Source organism: Boleophthalmus pectinirostris, unplaced genomic scaffold (genome assembly GCF_026225935.1).
Source record: "Boleophthalmus pectinirostris isolate CB_2022bp ecotype Guang Dong unplaced genomic scaffold, ASM2622593v1 HiC_scaffold_21, whole genome shotgun sequence".
Taxonomy (NCBI): domain Eukaryota; kingdom Metazoa; phylum Chordata; class Actinopteri; order Gobiiformes; family Gobiidae; genus Boleophthalmus; species Boleophthalmus pectinirostris.
The window spans coordinates 22780737-22805086 of NW_026571175.1; the positions used below are offsets into that span (position 1 = coordinate 22780737).

At 37.5% G+C, this 24350-nt stretch overlaps 1 protein-coding gene across 8 annotated transcripts in view; it reads left to right on the forward strand.

Annotated features, from left to right (window-relative positions):
* Positions 1-16604, forward strand: part of trim46b (tripartite motif containing 46b) — a 40171-nt gene extending 23567 nt beyond the window's left edge. For 5 of the 8 annotated variants that reach the window (XM_055157311.1, XM_055157312.1, XM_055157310.1 and 2 more), the window contains 7 exons: positions 91-186; positions 1141-1394; positions 4090-4211; positions 5769-6107; positions 12048-12277; positions 14091-14158; positions 14533-16604. In XM_055157311.1, the coding sequence (XP_055013286.1) occupies positions 91-186; positions 1141-1394; positions 4090-4211; positions 5769-6107; positions 12048-12277; positions 14091-14158; positions 14533-14995 (1572 nt within the window). In that variant the 3' untranslated portion in view covers positions 14996-16604. The other 3 variants (XM_055157315.1, XM_055157316.1, XM_055157314.1) reach the window with 3 other exon arrangements.
* Positions 16605-24350: the final 7746 nt, after the last annotated feature.

Here is a 24350-nt window from a genome sequence, read left to right on the forward strand (position 1 = left end):
AAGAAAGGCTTTCAGTTGCTAGGCTCTTAGGAAGTAACATATTTGTGCATCCAAAAGTCTAACTCTGGGGAATTTGTGTTAATTTAACAGGAGAAGATTACAAAGGAGATGAACTACATTTTGTCCAACCAGGACACCGTACTGTCTCAGATTACACAGCTGGAGAGCGCCATCACCCAGACGGAGGTTAGTAAAGCCTACAGAGAAAATACATGGATTTAATGCAGATATCTGCTTAACACTCAACAGGAGGTCCTTATCCTATTTATGCCAAATGTCTCCTGTTTTAAAAGAGACATTATAACATTGGGAAAGTCCATGATAATGATTAATGTTAAGCTCTGGTTTTCAGGCAGTTAGGACTCTATTGCACTATAGCATCATTGCCAATGTTTATTACAAGAGGAATAAATTATGCATAATAATGCATAATGATTATATGTTTTCAATCCTCTTTACTCAGGTTTGTTCAGTTTTTTTGCCATTTATATTTTAAAGAGAATAGAAAACAGGCTAAAAGCCCAATAAAACCTATAACTACCACATGAATAAACAATGGACATGAGTTATAAAATACTAAAAGTATCAAGAAACATTATTGACACTGTGAAACAAACAAACTAAAAAGATGAACATAATAAAGATACAAAAATATAGTAAAGTGAAGGCTAAAAGTTCAAAGTGTCTTGTTTAAAGTGTTTTGAGAAGAAGTGTTCTTACTTGTCAGTTTGTACTTTTCTCTATCACTGAAAGTATTTCTTCCTAATGATGTCATACTGCACATAAACCCTGTCCCTCCCTCCCTCCCTCTCTCCATCCCTTATCCTCTCACCCTCTCTTTCTCCCTCTCCTTTCTTCCTTCCTTCCTTCCTTCCTTCTATCCTTCTCTCTCTCTCACTCTCTCTCATTCTATTTCTCCCTCCGTCCTTCTACCATGGCCCTTTCTCTCTCCTCTCTGTCTCTCCCATGTGCTCTCCATCCCCCTCCCTCTCCCATCCTCCTTCCCGTCTCTCTCTCCCTCTCCTTTCCCTCCCGCCCTCTCTCCCTCTCTTCTCTCTCTTCTCTCTCTCTCTTCTCTCTCTCCCCCCCCCCCCTCTTTCTCCTTCCTTCCTTCTCTCTCTCTTCTCTCCCTCTCTCCAGGTGAACAGTGTATCAGCCCGGGAGCAGCTGGCTCAGAGCATTCGTGACCTGACGGCCGCCCTGGCGGAGCGTCACTCATCCCTGACCCAGGCGCTGGAGGGGGCGAGGCAGAGGCGAGGGGAGGCGTTGGCGGGGCAGGTCTCGGAGAGGCGGAGCCTGATGGAGCACGCCGGACTCATGGCGTTCACCCAGGAGCTGCTTAAGGAGACTGACCAGCCCTGCTTCGTCCAGGCAGCGCGCCAAACTCACAACAGGTCCGTGTCAGTCCAGCAGATGTGTGGGCTTAAAGAGAGAGTGGGGTAATTCTGGAGGAGTGATAACATGCCATTTGATATAAACAATTCAGACTCTGCTATGTAAAAATTGCTGCTTTTGAGATGACATCACCACTTTCTATAGGACAATGCTAATTAATACAGATGGGGACAACTTAAAATGCTAAATTATGTTGTAATGCAGTGAGTTTGAGGGTTTAGTCACTAATTGAAAAAAAACAGGCTCAACATTTGTGAGTTTAGGCAAGGCAAGTTTATTTGTATAGCACAATTCGTACACAAAGTAATTCAAAGTGCTTTACAGAAGAAGAAATACATTAAAAATGACAATATAAACAATTCAAAACATAAATAATCATCATAAAATTAAACAGAGAGAGAGAGAGATATGAAATGAGAGAGAAGAGTACAGAAGGAAAACCTTCCAGTCATTCGCAGCTAAACAGAACCTTTTTGAGCCTGGATTTAAACAGCATCAAAGTAGAGGCCCTTCTCACATGTTCAGGAAGACTGTTCGAGGTTTTAGCTGCATGAATCTAAAACGCTGCCTCCCCATGTTTAGTTCTGACTCTGGGCACCAGCAGGAGGCTGGTCCTCAAGCTCCTCAGAGTGTGAGACGGTTCATATGGCACTAACATGTCAGAGATGTACTTTGGTGCTAGGCCATGGAGTAGAGGTCTGCGCCGGACTGAATTTTTTGTCCCACTCCTGCAAAGAATTGTTATTTTCAGTCCTGCTCTAGCCCACACCTACAATATTTTGTCCTGCTTCTGTCCACAAGTCCCACAAGATGGGAACGTTTGCTTTCTTAAGCTCTATCAAACACGGAGAAGCAGAAAGGAATTGTCTAAAATATGTGCGAGATTAGACTACATAATCAAATTTAGGCTGCTTAAAATGTTTTTATTAAGGCCAAATAAAATATCCAGCACAAATTATGCATGATAGGCATACATTCATCATTTGAATATTTTACTTTACACTCATATTTAGTTTTCGGGACTGCAGTGTATCATCCCACCCGCTCACGCCCTTAATGAGCTTTCAAAATGTGTCCCGCACCGCACACATTTTGCGTTGGGTCTCGTGGGTAGTGTAGGACTCTACTATGGAGAAACATATACACAAGCAGTTTTGGATATTTCATGGCAAAGTACAACACAATCACAAGGGAAATCTGGCCCTTACATTACATTTTAGAAAATCACCAATTAATGTCTTACTTTGCCAAGAATAAAAAACCTGAATTCATCATACCCAAAAACTATAAATATAACATATGATAATAATGCATTTGATTTGTTTTGCAAGTAATTACTGCTGCATGATGTAACTTTTCTGGTGGAGGGTGAGTCACATGTTTGTCTCCATGCAGATGTTATTGCTTTGCTGCTGGTAAACGGTCACATTTTTATACAGTGCTTTTCCACTGTCAAGGCTCTCAGAACATTTTACATCAAGGAAAACTCACCCATTCGCATACACAATCATACACCAGTGAACACAGACACAAGGGGCGAGGTGGGTCTTGCTCAAGGACACAACAACAGCATTCACCTGCGGGAGCTGGAACCGCTCAACCAACGATGTTTACGTCGAGAGCGGAATTCGAACTGCTAACCTTCAGATCAGTGGACAAACACTCCCCACAGTACAATATTAAATGATGTATCTATCTTGAATTTATTCCATTACCTGTGCTTCTCATGCAAAAATGAGTAGGGTGACTAGGAATGCCTCTCTCTAATGCCATACTGTCGAATATTCTAGGCAAAATAATAATATCTCTTTGGAGACAAACCGGACAGTTACATAGTGCACCTTTATTTAAAGCACTGGCCACAACTGCCCTGGGACCATCATAAGCAATTCCCTCTCACCATCTTCAAATATAGCCCTAAAGGTAAAATTAGTTGAGTGCCTTGCTCGATGTACTCAATAGTTATATGTACTCTCTGGTGGGGATTGAACCATGAACCTGCTTTTTAAAGGACACATATAAGGTATTTTCTGAGCTATGCTACTGTTTCCTCATCAAAAGCATACCCAGAGTTGTGTTTTTCTTAGTTTACACATGTTTAACACAAAAAGCCTGCATATTTAGGCTGAGTTATTGTCTCAACTGGAAACACTGTTGCACCTTGTGATGTCATGTGGTAATACAGGAAGTGCTCGAGTGTATTTTTAAACTCTATATACCATCACTAGAATCATTTGGGTAACGTAAGCCCTGGACTGGACAATCTCTACTAAACAAAACATAAAAATTAGATGTTAACTTGAAAACTACTGCTTCAACTTTGGAGATGTAGACAGGCTAATAAACCAAACTCAAACATGTGTGAATGAAACAAAACACAACTCCAGGTATTTTTGATGAGGTAACAGCATTGTAACGTGGCTTAAAGCTCACAAGAGTCAATACTGCATGATATAAGACCTTTAACATACACGATTTGCTGAACAAGTTTTAAAAATGTCCTAAGTTTGCATCCTTTTACTCACATGCAACTCAGTGTAGACTAGAACTCCAAATATGGAAAGCAGCTACAAATCCAAACAGTAAGCACATTAAGAAGTACATTTTGTTATTTCTCAACAGCCTTATCAGGGAAGCTCACATCTGGGAAACATTAAATAAACACTCCCTTCACCTCCTCTGTCTTCGTCACAGGTTGAGTAAAGCTATCGAGAATCTGCAGCATTTCACGTTGGCGGCGGATCCTTCGTTCAGGCACTTTCAGCTGGATGTGTCTAAAGAACTCAAACTCCTCACGGACCTGAACTTCATCCAAGGTACCATTCAAAATCACAAGACCCGACGATGGGGCGGGTGCATTCGAGGAGCCAGATAAGACAGAAAGGGAGTGAATAGTTTCCTCTGATTACATAGATTCGGTATGGAGGAAATCCAGGTTTATGTCTAAAACTGGGTGAAGAGGTGCACCACAGAGGCTATTAAAGGTGAAGGATGATTTTACAACATCAAGGAAATATTCTCTTATTTTAAAGGGCCTCTATTTTTTGATCTACTTTATAATTTTGTTTCCTCATCAAAAACATACCTGGAATAAACATATAAACTCGGGGTGTAACAATATCCAAAATATCATGATATCGTCAAAAGTCTCTCAATAATGTCGTGGACCATCACAATATATCAAATCACAAGTTTCATTGTTATGGTGCAGCAATAGGGAAAAAACATAAGGAACTACATAGACCATGATTCTTTGCTCCGTTTTGGCGCAAACTACAAGAAGAAATAACACTTCTAAGCACTTTTAAATCTTAGTTCTTTGGATTAAGTCTTTTCAAGGCATTTTAAAAGGAAAAAGTAGCATATTCACAATTTTGTTAGCCTCCACAAAATATCACAAGAAATATCGTACTGTGAGATTTGGATATAGTTACATCCCAATAAACACATAAAGTACGTATGGCTCTTTACTGTTGCTTCCATTGTGTCCCATTTTATAATCCCACCATTTGAATATAGCTTTGAAGAAACATAAATATTTTCTTTTTTTTGTAAATATTTTAGTTTGTAGTATAGTGTGAAACTGTGGGTAAACTACATGTAAAGTCTGAAAACCAAAAAAAAAAAAAAAAAGGGGGATTTTTTCTATAGTCATTCATTATTAGGGTGACACTTTAGTTCACGGACCAATTATTAATCAATTACTAAGTGCCAATAAGTCTGCTAATTAGCTGTTACTTTGCTATTAGTTGGTATTTATCAAACACTTATTAAGGCTTATTAAGATTTCAGTGTATGTACAGAAACATCTATTGTAATCCTCACTACTATAATGGGAAGAAAACGGTTCATAGCTTAATACTTACCAAATACGACCTTAGACTAAAATGCATTGAAAGTACTTTATAAATACTAACAAAGATGTAATTAGGCACTTATTACGCATTTTACTATTAACGAGGTATTAATATGTACAGGTGAAATGTCCTAATAAATAAATTTAACTCATAGGCTGTCTGTGACGTCACCCATATTGTTCATTTCCAGTCAAATGAAGCTCACGAGGCTGGCGGTTATAGGGGCGAATTTGGAGCTAGTTCCATATTGAGAATAGGAATTTATTTACGGACAAAATAGTGAAATAGAAACACCAGGACTACAATGGTGAGGCTCACAGCAGCAGTTACAGTGAGAGAGGTGTCAATTTTTCACTGTAAAGTCAATTGGAAACAGAGTCGATGTCCATTTATATATACAGTCTATGATTTGACCCCCAAAAATTACAAGCTGTATGTAAATATTATTATTGAAATGAAGAAGGTGTTTATTTAACCTAATCACATCATACCGCTCGCTCCCCCTCTCTCTCTCAGCTCCTCAGGCCCCGGTTATCGACACCCAGCGCTCTCTAGCCTACGACCAGCTGTACCTCTGCTGGCGTCTGCCCCCAGAGTCTGCCCCGGCCTGGCACTTCTCGGTGGAGTATCGGCGCCGTGGGGTGGTCCCAGGAGGAGGGGCGCGCGGGGGCATGAGGGGGGGTCTGTCTGCTGCCCGCTGGGGTTGGCAGAGGATGGATGAGGTGACCGGGGGCAGCGCTGTGATCGACCGTCTGGAGATGGACAGTGTGTATGTGCTGAGAGTCCGAGGATGTAACAAAGCGGGTTATGGAGACTACAGCGAAGAGGTGTACCTGCATACTCCTCCCGCTCCAGGTAGGACACATGGAGTTAAAGTTGAACTATGTAACTTTTCTGGTCGAGGTCTACCACCTGATTGTCACCTTCGAGGTTTTATTATTGCTGATTTATGTTGTAATGTTGTTTCTTCATCACAAAGATACCTGGAGCTGAGTTTTGTTTCATTTATACATGTTTAATACACAAATCCTGCATATTCAGGCTGAGTTCTTCTCTCAAAAAGAAAACACTCTGTTCCACTTTGTGATGTCATGTGGTAATACAGGAAGTGCTCCACTGTGTTTTTAAACTCTTCTTTCTCTAGCATCATTTGGATAATTTCAGTCCTGAAATAGCCAGTCTCTATTGAACTAAATGTAAAAAAGTTCATGATATCAAGAGGAGGAACAGAGCATTTTGAGCTTTGGAGATAGAGACGGACCAATAAGGGATTACTCAAAATGTGGGAATGAAACAAAACACAACTCTAGGTATGTTTTTCAGGAGCTCACAACATTATAACATGGCTTAAATCTCACAAGAGTAAATTTGCATCATATAAGACCTTTAAAGATGCTCTATGTAACTTTTTTCTGGTCGAGGGCTGTCACCTGCTTGTCACCTTGGAGATTTTAGTGCCTTTCCTGAAAGTATGGCATTAAACTTAGACTTCGAGGTGCACTGTGTAACATTTGTAGTAGAAGGTCTGCCACCTGCTTGTCTCCATGGAAATGTTATTACTTTGTCTAGAATGTTGCGCAGTATAGATTAAACCTGTCTATCAAGAGACAAGCAGGAATTATTTTATCTTTGAGCAATAGAGACATCTGTCATGAATAAATGCTAGATGGATATGTTTAATGTCATACCATGGAACATTGAAGGGATAGTAATAACATCTCCATGGAGACAAGCAGGTAGTGGACCCTCCACCAGAAAAGTTGTGTAGTGCACCTTTAAACAAACTTTATTATCCACAAGGGAAATAACTTGAACACAGTAGCTCGCACATCACAATATAATAACAAAGAGTCAAAAATGCTCAAATATACAGACTTAAGATTAAGATATAAGTAAACAGTACTAGTATAACATATCTATTTTGCATAATATTCCATTACAGGTGTATGTTGTTGCTAGAAAATACCTTGAAAACATGCATTCTTAGTGTCGACTCTTATAGTTTAGATAAATTTAAGGCCATAGTGTTGAGACGAGCAGGTGGGGGGCCTATTATAACCATTATAATTATTACAGGTACAAGTCCATTTTGTAGACTGCTTAATACTGAACTCAAACCTAACAGAGAACGAAGTGTAGAAGCATATGTTTCGAGAAGCTTCCAACTCAAATAGTTTATATAAAGTAAATTGAATTTTATAAGGCACCTTTCTGGGCACTCAAGGACAACATTTACACAACAATTAAGCCACTCAGTAAAATGTTGTAATGAGCAATAAAGTGAGTTATAATTATAAGTTACAAAAACAACTAACCAAATAAACTGTAAAATAGTACACAAAATCCCATCCATTACAACTTCATGTAAAATATAAATGAATGTGTGCTTATTGACTCCATAACTACCACAGGTCTACAAACTATGAGTAAATGAACAGTATATTATGTGTAATGTGTTTACAGACAAATAGAAACACTCCACATCCCGTTAAGAGTAAATGTAAATCAGTCTGGGATTAGAAAACTCATTAATTTGATTTCAAATAAGCTGTTGTTGATTAAACTGGCTTTAGGCACTTGCCCAAAATGGCTGCCAGCGACAAGAAAGAAGTTATATATAAAAAGCTGACACTTTTTAATTAATTTTGATGCCTGATAATAAAGTACATTAAACTGGTGCCAAGAGATTTGCCCTGAAAAGAAATTTAGTTTTTGAAAAGCTGTTTAATAATGTTGCTACTATAGAGTTCCTGTAATGTTTTCAGTGTTAACCTTAGACTCCAATAATATCCGATAACACAGAATCTGCCAAGTTATACCTTTTGTAACAGGAGCTAAAACACTGTTTTAAAGTTGTACCTTTTATAACAGGAGCTAAAACACTGTTTTAAAGTTGTACTTTTGTAAGAGGAGCTACAGCAATGCGGTACAGAATAGACCAGTGAAACATTGGCCCTTAAGTTGGAGAGTAGTTTGAGATAAAAAGAAAAAACTCTTAGATACAAAATAGGACTGACTGGACACAGTTAGTAATAAGTAATGTAATGTCCCCTTTATCTATATTTATGTATTCATTTGATATGGACATAACAATTACATTGGATGTACACTACACTAGATACATAGTTTTAGGTGTTATAGTGTTACAGAAAACAGTGAGATAAAAATAACCAATATTTCTGTATTCCCATTTTTTGCAAGCTGCAAGAACTTCCAGAAATCTTTTTCAGAATATTTTAGGTTCAAATCAGATTTGGTGCAAGCAATTTGTCGAAAGCATTTCACAGTATACCATTTTATCTTCCTATAACAATGGCAGCTTTGTATGTGATGGTTAAATATACTGTAATTAGCCTGATCTACAAACATAACTTTTAACCTAAAAGTATCTCATATCAAAGGCCTTTCTTCCTATTCCCCAGGCAGTTGTGTAAAAGCATTTCTTTAATCCGTAGTTAAAACTCTTAATAGTCTAAAATAGTGACAGATACATGACAGGCGCAACACTAGCTCATTATATCCTCCCCTAGCACCTGTCACCTGAGGCCCATTCATCTCAATACACACAATAATATCATCTGAAACGGCTCCCATTGAAAAGACGTCTTAATAATTTTCTTTTTTCTGTCCATCCTCTCTTTATCTCTCTACCTTCATCATCGCTTGTGTCTTCTCTTTATTTCTGTCCATATACGGTTTCCATTTCAGCTTTGTTCATGTCATCCACTGAGCTCCACTCTGCTGCCTTCCTCTGAACGTAAGAAGACCACCCACTCACCCACCCATTCCTCTAACCGCCTTTGTCAAACTCTGCACAATGAATCAGACTAGTAGATATAATAATAACTACTCTGATTTCATTAATATGTTTGTTTTGTGTATAATAATTGATTCAAAGTTAGATTTTCAAGATCTAATGTAATGCTATAGAATCTCAAAGTACAATAGATATTTTAATTCTCTAAATGTGCCAGGGTTAAGGTAACATTAACCCTGCTGCGGCCCTAGACATGACATTTTAGTTTAATAAATATTTCAAAATACATTATTATCACAGCTGCAGAGTCTGTTGATATAGTGTGTTGATACTGAATCAGGATTACTTGTATTCATCCTCAAGGGGATTTTTAAATTTTTTTTATTACAGATATGCAGCTGACCAGCCAAATAATTAAGCTGATGAAGTGAAGACAAAGAATAATAGAATAAACTTACATTTTAATGCACTATTTTCACCATATGGCTGGACCTGGACTAAATCTTCATTATACAGATATAATATATAATTTAAATACTATAGAAAATAGATACATTTGCCTGAGGAGGGACTTGCAAGTTGTGACTTGGACTTGGACTTGGAGTCAAACTTGAGTCACTATTTTTAGGGCTTGAGACTTGATAAAATGGACTAAGACTCGGGACTCAGCTTGGACTTGAAGGTCAGTGACTTGAGACTTGACTCGGCCTGGAACCTTGTGACTTGAGATGGCTTGATGCTTAGACTAGCTAACAAAATAACTGTTATTAAACACTTTTAAATCTTGACTCTTTCTGTTGTGACCATAAAGATTTGCACTCTTGTCAAGACATTTAAAAAGGAAAAAATTATCATTTCTGAAAATCTATATAAACACTCATGTGCTGTAACTTTAAAGAACAAATTATTTTTTAAATTGTATAAATTGCAAAAATCTAAGCTATACTTGTTACTTTGGTTAAAGACTTGAAATGACTTGAAGCTCAAAGCAGACAACTTGGACTTGACTTGGACTTATGGGCCAGTGACTCAGGACTTGACTTGGACTTGCCTGTATTTGACTTGGTACTTGACTCGGACTTGAGGTCAAAGACTTAAGACTTACTTGAGACTCCCAAAACAATGACTTGGTCCCAGCTCTGGTAGGAGTACTATGAGTGAGACAAAAATTACCAGCATTTCAGTATTCCCAGTTCCTAGTTATTATTATTTTTTATTTTATATTTGTTTGCAAATCATAATGTTGAAAAAGAAGATTTTAGTTTCAAATCAGACTTGCAAGTAATAATAACCATAATGTGCATTATACAGAAATGCATTCAGAGTTATAAGATGGTTCATTCAGACTCCAGTGGCCTTACAGACTCACATACTGTAATCTGTGAGTCTACTATACTGTACTTCAGGCTGTAAATGCGTGCTTCCTATAGGCATACACAAGCTGCTTTTAAATAACCCAATTTAATTTTATTGCTACACAAAATGAGATGTTTTGACCCGAGGGCCTTGAGTTTGACATTTAACCCAAACCATCCATCAGGCCTACTTCCCACACAGCTCTTTTTGTTGTTGTGTATCCTCATTACACCCTGTTAGAACCTTCTCTTCTCCCGTACCTGCCCCAAAGCTGCTGAGGTCTGCATTTTGTTAAGACGAGGCTCTTAACCACATGGATCTCAGTTCAAATCCGTGGTCCCATAGCGTTCAGTGGTTTTAGTGATGAAGTGATTGGTGGTGTCCCCCGTAGGCTGGTTCTCTCCCCTCTGCTATTGCTCATATATCCTCTGTTAATTGTATTTGTTCTATAATCCCAACTGTAAGGCCTTTTTCAATATGTGCTTTTTCTCCCTGAGTCATCGTGTGGTGGTGGGAGGGGCGCATGCCTACTCCAACTCTCTCTCCCGTAAATGTCGATTCCTCCCACTGCTGCTACTGTCTGATTTCTTTGTGTTGCCAGTGGTACAAATACATCTGTTTTATTGTTCTGAACAGTTACGAAGTGACAAGTAAAAGGGTTTAATTGTCAGATGAGATAGGAAATATATTCGCTTTATGTTAGTATCAAAATTGTTCTGTAGGTATGTCAGTATAGTATAGTACAATTTATGATCTATGATAGAAAAATGTGAACAAAAATGAACTGAAAGAATAAACTTGCAGTGTAATCTTCCCAAAATTATATAATATAAAGTGATATTTAAAAACTTTTACCAGGCAAACACACATACTATATAAAGAAGTGGACTAAATGAGTGTGACGTCATCCATAAAGTTCGGCTCCAGTCAAAGGATTCAAGATGCTAGGGCTGCGAGATTATGGAAAAAATCATTATCACGATTATTTTGGTCAATATTGAAACCACGATTATTCAAACAACATGAAATAAGGCATAGAAAAACATAAATGTATCCAAAATGAACTATATATCCAACTGTTCTACAATCTCTGTATTAAAAAAAATATATATTTACTTATTTATATTAAAAATGTCCCAAAATAAACTTTGTTAAGCTTATCATTTCAACTCGATTATATGAGTTTAGAGATCGTTTGACACACAAATCAAAATCGCGATCAAAATTCGATCAGTTGCACAGCCTTACACGATGCTAACGGTTATAGGAGCAAATTTGAAGCCATGTTTCATATTAGGAAGGGGAGTTTATTAATGTACAAAATGGCAAAATAAAAACACCAGGATCATGAAGAGCGGGTTAATACAAACATTTTAAGGCAAAGCTCACTGCAGCAGTTACAGAGAAAGGGGTGACAATTTCTTAATGTTAAGTCAACTGGAAACAGATTTTTAGCAGATTTTGAATGTATTCAAACAAATAGGATGTGATCATTATTACTGGGACAATTGAAAAAACTTGCAAAATAAATTTTCATCAATATCGCCAATGTTAAATTTCCAGCAACACAAGGAAATCAAACCCTTCCTTCTTTGTATATAGCCCTGTTGTGTTCTTAACTGTCTTTCCTACCTCCTTACTTCCTTGTCTTCTTCCTTGTCTCCCCTGTCCTTGTCCCACAGTGTTAAACTTTTACCTGGACTCTCGCTGGGGTCTCCATGCCGACCGACTCGTAGTGACTAAAGAGCAGCGTTGCGCCCGTAGTGTCCCGGGACTGTCTCTGCTTCAGGCCGCTGACCACGCCCTCACTTCCTGTCACTTGACCTCTGACCTTCTGGTGGGGGATGTCGCCATCACACAGGGTCGGCACTACTGGGCATGCTCAGTGGAGCCCGGGTCCTACCTGGTCAAGGTAAAAACACACATTATCTTATTATTTTATAGTACGTATCGTCCAAAGATTTAACATGATTTTTAGTAATAGTGTTAATTATGATACTGAAAAATTCTGTGCTGAAAAGTTCTGTTTCTTCTGAGCTTTAAGATATGTTGTAATGTTGTTGCCTACTGGATTAGTGTTTTGTTTCATTTGCTTATATTAATTTAGCATAATTCATTTAGGTTTTTACACAATCCTGTCGCTATAATAAATACAAAATAATGAAATAAAAAAATAAACAATTCAAAACATAACTGATCTGTTATTTGAATAGTCAAAAGTCAAAATGGCGTCTATAGCAGGAAAAAGTAATTTGACTGAAACCCATAGTAAATAGTTTGGGAGTTGCATCTGTGTTTTAAACTGATAGGTGAGCCATGAAATACACCAAGTCACATTCGATTTTAAACAAAGCACTACAAAATGATATTATTTTATTGCGACGCCATTTTTATAAATTCAATCACGCGCCCTGATAGATGTCTAGACTGCTCCATCTCTTGGTGTGAAGACGCGTTTATCACCTCTTCGAATGCATCTGCTGCTAAAAATCCCCCTCAGCTGTGACTAATGCTTTTCTAGTGAGCTCTTCTCCAGTGCCATCATTGTACCATAATTTGATAAAAACACAATATGAATGAAGCGCTGCCATGTTTACTCAAATTTTCCATTTCAGATAGAGATTCAGAAATGACATTCAGAGTTCAGCATATTAATAGGTAAAATGTGGATTATTTTCCAAATCAGTTATTTTATTGAGAGGAATATTTCCACAAGGGAAATTACTTGGACACAGTAGCTCACACATGACAATATATTATAATAAGTAGAAAAAAATAAAAATGGTAATAATAAATTTTAAATAAGTAGCAAAAAAATAACAATTGTGTCAAATAAAGCATAATTATATATATATATATATATATATATATATATATATATATATATATATATATATATATATATATGTGTGTGTGTATGTACAAGTAAAAATAAAATAATAAGTAATAAAAATATCTTAGCTATACACAAGAGGTTGTAAGCAAACATCAAGCAAACAACTGAAGTCATGTGTAAAATGCCTGAGTCATCCAGGAAGAATCCATGGGAAAGGACAAATTCAGTTTGTCAACTGGACAAAACTTATTTTTTTGGCCAAATACATTTCATTGCCCATCCAAGCTGCTTCTTCAGTTCTGGTCAGACGCTTGTGGGCACTGTTTTATATCTGTCAGAAGGGAGGAGCTAACTACACTGAAACTACTTTGAAACTAACACACCTACTTGTTTACAGTTTCTGTTTGTAGCTAGGCCTATTGAACTGCACTGAGTGTGGGATTGTGTTAGCAGAATCATTCAGGGCCATAATGGGTCTTTCACACCTCTGGACTTGACCTGGCTATCCCTATTGTTTTCTTAGTTTTGATTTAGGTTTGAGGATGGAGTTGTAAATGGAAGACAGATGATGTCTGAGACTTCCATTTCTGTTTCTTTGTCTTTCCTAACAAACATAACCTCATTGTCTCCCCTCTCAAAACAATTTTTTTTGTCTGGCTAAGATCTGTACCTCACTATCCTCAAAAGAGTGGCCCGTGGCTTTTAGGTGGAGATGAACAGCAGACTGAGGTCCACTGCTGTGCTCTCACCTGTGTTGGCACATCCTCTTGTGAAGTGGCTGCTTTGTTTCTCCAATGGCTGCAATCTTCACTACACTGAATGGATTAAACCACTTTTGGTTATAGAATTCATTTTAAATATTATATATAATTTCTTTCTTTGTAAACAGGTGGGCGTAGGTCTGGAGTCCAAACTACAGGAGTGGTTCCACCTTCCACAAGACATGGCCAGTCCACGGTAAGAGACAAATACAAGATCTAATACTAACTGGTAAATCTAACATAATAACAGATTTATTAGTAGAGTGGTAATATGAACTACACAAAGTTGTTCTTATTTTGGCTGTTCCCTTGTTGTATCTTGCCAAACCAAACTACTCCCCAACTAACTTCACATATTTTAGTAAATGCATAAATCTCCTCTGTGGTCTTCTCTTCCTTTCTGGCCACTTTATCCTCTGCAATCTCTTACCCATATACTATATTTATTACCCCATTCACTATTCACACCACTTCTGTCTGATTGTAAGACTGTAGCAATGAAAGTTTTTATATTATTTCAACTTTAGATACATACACATTTGACTAAACTGTATATATTTTTTCCTCCAGCTATGACCCAGACAGTGGGCATGACAGCGGTGCAGAAGACGGCGTTGACTCTGCCCCTCCCTTCTGCTTCCTCACAATGGGGATGGGTAAGATCTACCTGCCCCAGCACAACTATCACCACAGCAACAACAACCATGGCAACGGCACCCGAGACTCCATCGCCAACGGCAACGCCCCCTCAGCACCCACAGGAGTCACCTACCCTCTTCCCCCCCGACTGGGCGTGTGCCTAGATTTCGAGAAGGGGCGGGTCACCTTTTACGATGCCCACTCGCTGAGGCCGCTGTGGGAGGGGCATGTGGACTGCTCCGGTCCAGTATGCCCCGCCTTTTGTTTCATCGGGGGCGGGGCTCTGCAACTTCAGGAGCTCGTAGCCAATAGGAACGCAGATCAGACGCCGGTGAGAAGGGTGACCATCCAACCACGCGTCTCGAATATTAACAGCATTAATAATAACAACTGAGAAAGAGATAGATTAAATATGAGGTGTGCTCCAATCAGGCATTACATTATAGTCACAATTACTAATACTACTCTCTTCATTCTGGTTCTACTTTGTTTATGTGCTTTATCTAACATTGTATATAAGAGTAGAGTAGCCAAATATTTAACTCAAATAAAAATAAAATAATATTACTCAAGTAGAAATACTAATTAGTCATACAGTCATATCTAAAGGAGTGGTGCAAGACTTAGTCTCAGTGGAAACAGTAATCAGAACTTACTGTAAAATATATCGTTCACGTATGAGTAAAAGTATGGCGTCTAAAAACTTGCAAGAACTACAACTTTATTAAAAAGTGACTCAAGTACACAGTAAAATGATGGTAGGATAGCAGTACTGGTACAAAAGGTCATCCTGACACACTCCACACAGAAAGAGTCTATCAAAATCCAGTTGCTTCTTGCTTTGATGCGAGAGTCTGCGTCTCAAGTGGGTTAGATATACTAGATATAGAGTATTGGACATTTCTTCTCTGAAATTATGTGCTCGAAGACAAAGGAAGGCATTTTGAAACCTAGATAACTGGCTCTGACTGCAGCAAAAGTGCGAAAGTCCAAGTTATAGCTACATAAATTGTAGTCAGTGTTATGAAGTAATTGAATACATATACTGAGGATACATATACTACAGGAGTATATTCACAATTTTGTTCATCTCTACAAAATAATGCCAATATCGTACCTTGAGATGTATGTCGAGAAAATATCAAACCATGAAATATGGATATCGTTGAGTTCATGTGTAATTCCTTCTCTGATCAGTGATAAATAAATGCAGAACAGTGAAACAAATATAAAGCAGTTTTTAATACCATGCTACATCTGTACTCTACAATTTAGTATTCAGAATACAGCACTCAGATAAATACATTTTTCCCATCCCTGATTATAGTCTGGTATGTTCACTGGCTATAATGTAATGCCTGATAATCCGCTAGTTTGAGAAAGTTACACATCTCAGCGATTTAGTTTGTATTTGATTTAATTTATACGAGAACTGTTTCTATAGCAACAATATGCAATGTAATTAAGTTTCTTACGTTTTGTTAACACAGATTTTTTGCTTAAAGTGATACAACCAACACTTGATATGTAATTAATATGGCCGTTTAGTAGTTTTCGCTTTATGGCAGAAGTTTATAAAGCTGTTGTACTTGTAGATTCACTGTGCCCTGCTTGTTGAAAGCCATTACCGATGCTTAAAGCTTATTGTACCTTAAAGAGCCCATATTACGCTGTTGTCTGAGCTATGTTATAATGTTGTTTTCTCATCACAAACAGACCTGAAGTTGTGTTTTATTTCATTCACACATGTTTAACACACAAACCCTGCATATTTGGGCTTCTGTATTTGGTTCTTCTCCAACAGAAAATACTTTGTTCCACCTGGTGATGTCATGTGGTAATACAGGAAGTGATACTCTGTGCTTCTTCACTAGAATTATTTCAGTCCTCTAACTGCCAGTTTCTACTAAACAAAACGTATAAAAGAATGAGAACTTCTCACATCAATTACTTGAGATGGGTGCTTTGGAAGAGAGGGAGCAGCCCAAGAACATAGAGAAAAATCCCACACACCGTCTTACTTGCAAATTGTGAGATTTATTAGGACAAACCATGCAACGTTTCGGCACTAGGCCTTCATCAAGCAAACAGGTTTGTCTTTGCCTGTTTGCCTGATGAAGGTGCCTAGTGCCAAAACGTTGCACGGTTTGTCCTAATAAATCTCACAATTTGCAAGTAAGACGGTGTGTGGGATTTTTGTCTGTATACTAAACAAAAGGTAAAAGGTAGCTGTCAACTTGAAAACTACCACCACATGACATCACAAGGTGGAACGCACCAATTTAAGCTTTTGGGATTTAGACAATCTAATAATAAAGGATTACTCAAACATGGGTGAATGAAAGAAAACAACAAAAAAATATGTTTTTGAGGAGGTAATAACATTAAAACATGGCTTAAAGAGTCGGTTTTGCGTAATATAGGACCTTTCATTTTAAATATATTACGTGATGAAATACACAAATTTTATGAAACAGAAACAGACTTTAGATGACATTTCGTGGTGTGTACTAACAGTCACCCAACCAGCCAAAGTTATTATTGTTATCGCAGATTGTAAGTGGTGAATTAGTGGTAGAAAGAAACAACGAGGCAATACTGTAATTAAAATTGCTAATTGCTAATCACTGCTTTGCGCTGTTTATTTTGTGCAATTTTAATTTAGTGCGAGTGGGTGAGCATGATTTGTATGTTTTGGCATGAGAGCGAGAGAGAATTTTGACTGAAAATGCTACCATCTCACAGGCTGTTGCTAAAAGGTTGTCTCCCTATAAAGTGTAAGTACTTTTCAGTTTTTTTGGCCTGGCTTGAATGATTTTAAGTTAACGCTTCTATGAAATAATTAGCAGATATGTAAACTCCACCTGCTGGCAGAATGTTTGCAAAATAAAATTAACACTGAATAAATGTCAGTGGTTACATTTAAAAAGCTGTTGTCTCTTTGTCTGGTTTTATTATTTATTTCAATGTGTTTTGAAAAGTGTTCCAGGTGTGACCTTTAGGGGGCAGCAGCACACAATACAGACCTCGATTACAAGTGAACTGGCATGAGGCTGGAAAGCAGACAGAGGCATTACTCAGAAAGTAAGCTATACTGTACTTATACATCACTGTGACTATGATGAGACAGTCCTACCCTACATAACCACTCATGCCGTCATCCAGTTTTGTATTGTATTGTACTTATAAATAAAAAGTATTTGAATTATTATTAAAATATATTGAAAAAAGAAAATATGTTAGAAATACTTTTTTGGTATATTTTGCTAAATTATTTTGTTACAGCGCGACTGTTTTGTTGCTTGTTTGGAGGAAGGAAACATTTTTATCAAACACATTTGACATATTCACTGTTTCATATTAACTTTGCACAAAAAAATGGTTTAACAAAGACAGACTTGAGTTAGGCTTTATTTTTAATTGAACTGTATCGAATCGGTTTGAAATATATTGAATTGAAAGCTCACTTTATCGAGATATGTGATATATATGTATCGTGGCCTATGTATTCGGATATGTACCGTATCAGCAACTTCTTAATGATTCCCAGCCCTACCACCTATTACCACTATTCTCCAGAAACTATGTGAAGCAAAAGAAAAAATAGGACTCTTTTGTTCAAACTGCTCCTATCAGTAAAAATAAGTGAAGGGTTGGCCTGTCTCAATAACAAATTTTTAAGCACGATATGTTGTTACAGAGAAATACTGCAATGAAAGATAATACTGAAACTACTTTATGCGTCAGACACAAAAACAATAATGCAAGATAATCCGAGTAAACCATTTTGAATAGACAGTGTCATGAAAAGGCCTGAGCTGCTACATATAAAGAACTGAATGTCCCCGCAGAAAACCATAGAAGATGTTTTTTACAACATTTTACAGCTCAAATCTTATTGTATTACAACAAAGACACCCCAAACCTCCACACTTTCAGAACGAAAATCTACGATAAACCCCAAATTACTGTATATTGTTCCCGCAATAAGTGGGTATAGTAATTATTGTGACGGGGTTAGTGAAGGGTTATCTTGGAAACAGGGATGAAACGGCAAAATAATACAAACCAAGACACTCCAAATTACAGTATTTCTTCGGGATGTAACAATAACAGAAATATCGTGGTATCGTCTTGTCAAAGTTCTCACAATAATATTGTGGACCATCACAATACATCTAATTACAAGTCCCTTTGCTTAAATTAAGAGTTATGGTGCAGCAATAGCTAAAAAAAGACAGAGGGAACTACATAGACCATGATCCTTGGCTCCATTTCAGTGCAGACTACAAGAAGAAATAACAGTTCTAAGCACTTTTAAGTAGTTCTCTTTAGTTCTTTGGATTAAGTCTTGTCAGAGCATTTTAAGAGGAAAAAGTAGCATATTAACTGTTTTGTTAGTCTCCACAAAATATCGCAATAAATATCGTACTGTGAGATGTATATTGTGAAAATATCGTACAGAGAGATTTGGATATTGTTCCATCCCTAATCATGAGCTTTCCCACCATATTGCAATAAATATCATACCGTGAGGTTCATACCGTGACGATATTGTATTGTGAGACTTGAATATCGTTACACCCCTAGTACTTCTAATACCACGAATACCTCTACTGATACCAGACTATTACTACACATATCCGCAATAAAATCGACTATAGTAAAGTAGGTGACTGTGTGGTTCAAACTGCTCTTATCAGTAAAAATAAGTGAAGTGTTATCTTGGAAACAGGAATGAAACTGCAACAAAATACAAATCAAGACACTCCAAATTACAGTACTTCTAATACCACGAATACCACTACTGCTACCAGACTATATCTACACATATATCTGCAAATATAGTAAGTTATAGTTAAGTTATTCATTGCTATATGAAAATACATAGTCCTTGTACGTTTCCATCTCCAATTTCCATAGAATGTGGCTGCTCTTATATTTACAATTGAGTGATAAATCATTTGAAGATTGCATGAAGTGTGAATTTCTGCTTTGTGTCTGTGTATGAATCATCACTTTTCATATACTTACTACTAATGATACTGGGGAACACAGTCATAACACGACCAGACTAGAGCTTGTACTATTTCATTTACATTTTCATTACATTGGAAAGGGCCAAGGACAAAATGTGGCGTATCCTTTTATACATCACTATTTCTTTGCATTGTCCTTGTTTGAATGAGGCCAGCGCATTAAAATGTATGAGGGCCCAGGCTTGGAGCTGCCAACCAAGCCTTGGTTTGGACATGTTTGGGCTGGTTTGTTAAATATTGTCTTTTGTAACTTCAAATTTACCCACAATGTCAGAATAGATTTAAATGTTCCTTTTTCCTTATTAGCAGTTCGTAAGGGCAGTAAGGATATCTTTTTGACCCGGGAAAACTTTATGAACAGATGAAGTCATGTTTAACACACAAATCCTGCATATTTAGGCTGAGTTTAAACGCTGAGAACACACAGGTAATACAAAAAGAGCTCCACTGCATTTTTAAACTCCATAATTCTTCACTAGAATCGTTTTGGTAACTTCAGCCCTGAAATTTCCAGTCGCTACTAAACAATATGTCCGCTACTACTACTACTACTCAAACTGACAAAACTTTAAGAACAGAAAAAGTGAAATTAAAACATTGATTTCCTTGGACGTTTATTTCACTATAAATATTTTTATGCAGAAATCGGTTGCCTTAAACTCGTACATCACCATAACAAGAACGTGCGTTGCACTACATATGGGCAACAAAACCATATTGAAACAAGCCTGGACCAGCCAAGTTTTTAAACATTCACTGCCAAATACAGGGTGATTCTCATATCATTTCTTTTTGCTGCATAGGTGTAAGCACTAAATCACTTCGACACACGCTATAAAACATGGGCCCTGTATGTCATGCAAACCGTGACTTAGCTGGATTTAAAGAGCAGAGGAGATATGAAAAAATATATTTATGGATGTTTCTGTGGGAGTGGTCTTATTGGATGATTTGTCAAGGTTTGCAGTCAAAGAATTGTCATGCACAGGTTTTGGACACAGATGAGAAGTTCTATGCTTGGACACAGCCAAAATATATAGGTCATAAAGAGATTTAAATGTGGAATGCATTTGAAGTAATGTAGTTTTGATCGCTTGTGTCCATTTGGCCGGCCTGTTCAGTAATGCCACAGAAAATCATTTAAAGGTGCTCTGCTAAACTTTTCTGTTTGCCTCCATGATGAATATTATTGCTTTGCCTGAATGTTCCACTGTCTGGCATTTCAACTTTTCAATCTCCATAGAGACAAGCAGGTAATGCCACCAGGCCAAGTTATGGGTCTGTGGTGAGGCAAGTCCACCCTAAAGGAAGAATATGTCACAGTTCTGCCTTTTACATAGAATACATCTTTTTCAGTATATTTCTTGAGCAATAAAACACTTGTAATTGAAGAAATGTTTTATAGATAAGTTTAATGCCATATTGTGGAACATTTTTGGCAACCCTAACCAGTGGTGTAGTGGGGATTTTTCAAGTGGGGGTATGTGATTCGTGACTGAACCAGGAGGACTAAACATGACTGAAGCAAGACTGAACCAGGTCTAAACCAGGTCTAGTTCTGGTTTAGTCCTGATTTAGACCTGTTTTAGTCCTGGTTTAGTCCTGGTTCAGTCCTAGTTTAGTCCTCCTGGTTCAGTCCTGGTCCCTCATGTCTCAGGTCTCTATAGGACAGTACTGCAGATATCATGAGCCTATGCAGGTTGTTTCACCATTATCAGTAGCTCTGCTTTGACATTTCAGTTGTAGGCTATTTTATATTTGTTATTTTTTTACATCTCATGTTGGGGGAAGTGGGTGGACGGTGTACAACCGTGTACCACACTCACTACACTACTGTATCGTATGTATTGCATTGGCAACTTCTTAATGATACCCAGCCTTACTTGGAGTTGTGTTTTGTTTCATTCAGTATGTCTGAACATTTTTAAAATTTAAAAATTATTCTTCTGTCTACACCCACAAAGCTCAAAATGCTCCTTGTGCTCATTCCACCTTGTGATGTCATGAAGCTGTGGTTTAAGTGAACAGCTCCAGCTCCTTTTCATTGAGTATAAATTGGCAGTTCCAGGGGTGAAGTCATCCAATTGATTCTAAGGTGTACAAAGTTTAAGAACCACAGTGGTGCATTTCCTGTATTACCACATGACATCACAAGGTAGAACAGAATGTTTTCTCTTTGAGAGAAGAACTCTCAAGGATTTGTGTGTTAAACATGAATGAAACAAAACACCACAGAAATGTTTTTGATGAGGAAACATTATAATATAGATCAGAAAATAGTGTAATATTGGCTCTTTAATCCTAATTACCAAGGCTTTGTGTTCAGGTAAATGTAAAACAACACTGAAAAGACCACTTGTATCTCTGCACAGGTTTGCTCTTGTCTGTTTGAAAAACTTGTCAATTCCAAAATCAAAGCTCTAACTGGTTTTGATGGCGTAGTACACCATCTGCTTTTAATCTCAACATTAACACCTACCACGTGTATCCTCTTAGCATTCCTTATGTAAATGCAATGTAAATCGCCACAGTTCACCTTTTTACAGGCTCCGAAATGAAAAACCCACATATGTGTTTAATTGGACCCACATTCAGGGCGAAACTGCCGGGGGACTTTCTCAAACCACAGCGGGAAAATACCAGAAGAATAATACAGAAGTTAAGCCAAAGGGTCTTTCTTACAGAGAAATAAAAATATTACTGTGTACCTCAGATCTTTGAATTGGTGGAAGTTTTGTTAAATTATAGATGCTGAAGCAAAAAATATTCAAGTAAAAGTATCACATGAAACATCTCCTTAAGTAAAAATATTAAAGTATTCATTCAAAAGTGTATTTAAATAGTAAAAAGTAAAAGCATTTGAGATCTACTAGCATAATAAAGCTTCAAATGTACTGATTTTGATACAGATTTGTGCAGAATTTTGTTCAATACAAACAATTCAATTCAATATTTTGTCCTTAGCTGTTTTTTTGTGTATATATCAAACTTTGAACTGGTTAAAAATAAAATCTCAGTCTTTTCAGCAGGCCTCAAAACAATTAAAAAAACAACAAAAAAAAAAAACAACTTTTCAGTCTGATTTAAAAATATAGTGGAGTAGAAAGTGCAGATACATATGCACTATATCCAGTGTAAATTTATGGTATAGACCTCCACCTCTTCTTTAAATCTGTAACAGCTTGGACTCAGTCTGTTAGGGGGTGTGCAGCCACAACACCACATGTAGGGTCTGGGTAATCCTGCCCTGAGTATTAAGAACACAGCATGGGCAGCCGTTAAAGACCTACTCTGGAATCACCCATAATCTCCATCATTTGCCATAGTTTAGACAGTGAAAGCTTGGGACACAGGGGAGAGCCATCTGGAGCGCCACTGTCTTATCTTAACTACATGTGGAAAAGGGTTAGTTTTGTTGATCAAACTAAAGTGTAAATTGTGGTATAGAAGTATGGTATAGACTGTTTCGTTGTGACTAGACTAGAAAAATGGAAAAATATTTGGTGAGATAGAAAAAACAAAGCATAATTTTTGCTACGAAAACTTCAAATGATTAATAACAATGCATTAGTCCTATATAGTCCTAAATTAGTCTTAATTTCATGGCTTATTTATTCACTCCACAGCTGCCTTGGTGCAGACTGATGGAAGCGAGGCTGCCAATCTGTGCCATCGACCCCTCTGACTACCACCAACACTCATGCTCATACACACCACTTTTCATGTAGGGCAATGTGGGTGAAGTGTCTTAGCTAAGGACACACTGACAGTCTTTGCCACTGGCTCCCCACTGTGGCACCTGATTTTCCCAGCGGTCTCCAATCTAAGTCCTAACCAGGCCCAGCCCTGCTTAGCCTCTGACATCCGACAAGATCAGGCTTTGGCAAGGAAGTTTGGACAAGTTCAGAGCTAAGAGTTTTGTAGCTCAGCACACTTAACACTAAGGACACAATATATTTATGAGATTGGATCAATAGATGGCAAGACATTAGATTCAAAACCTCTGCACAGACAGTATTGTATGATTTAATAATGGAAGGACCTCTGACTTAATATTTTTTGCTGGCATCATAATTACAATTGATTTTTAGATAAGGTTTTGCAGGAAGAGATAAGCACAAAATAAACAAAACATGTCCTGAGAAACAACGTACTAATCTCCTAAACTCCATGGAGACAAGCAGATGAAGCATCACAAGTTACAGGTCAGTTCTGTGCAGATGCTCGGTGCAACACTACAACGCAAAGCAATAACATCTCCATGGAAACAAGCAGCTGGCGAACCCCCAACCCGAGAATTTTCATATTGCCAACCATTACCCAAATCGCTTGCATTTTAAATCAATCTTAACATGAATAAATTTAATATAATATTTCCTGAAATATAGAAATCATCTCTCCAAAATAAAAGTTAACGCATAAATTTCAAAAGTGACTCTGGGACTACTTTTCCCAGCACATCAGTGTAATATTGTGTCATATTTTTAGTCAGCGTGTATTTATTATTAATACGTCATAAGCCCAGGAGTCTCCAGCTCTGTCTGCGTATGCCCTCCAGTTATTTGTGTGACAGGATTGAATCAGTGGCTGTTTATTCCCTCACTCACGATGCCCTGCCTTAAATTCAATAACAGCTCTGTGATATTACTCCTCCAGACTCCACTGCTAAAAGATTTATACAGCTCCATCTATCCCACCACCGAGACTCTA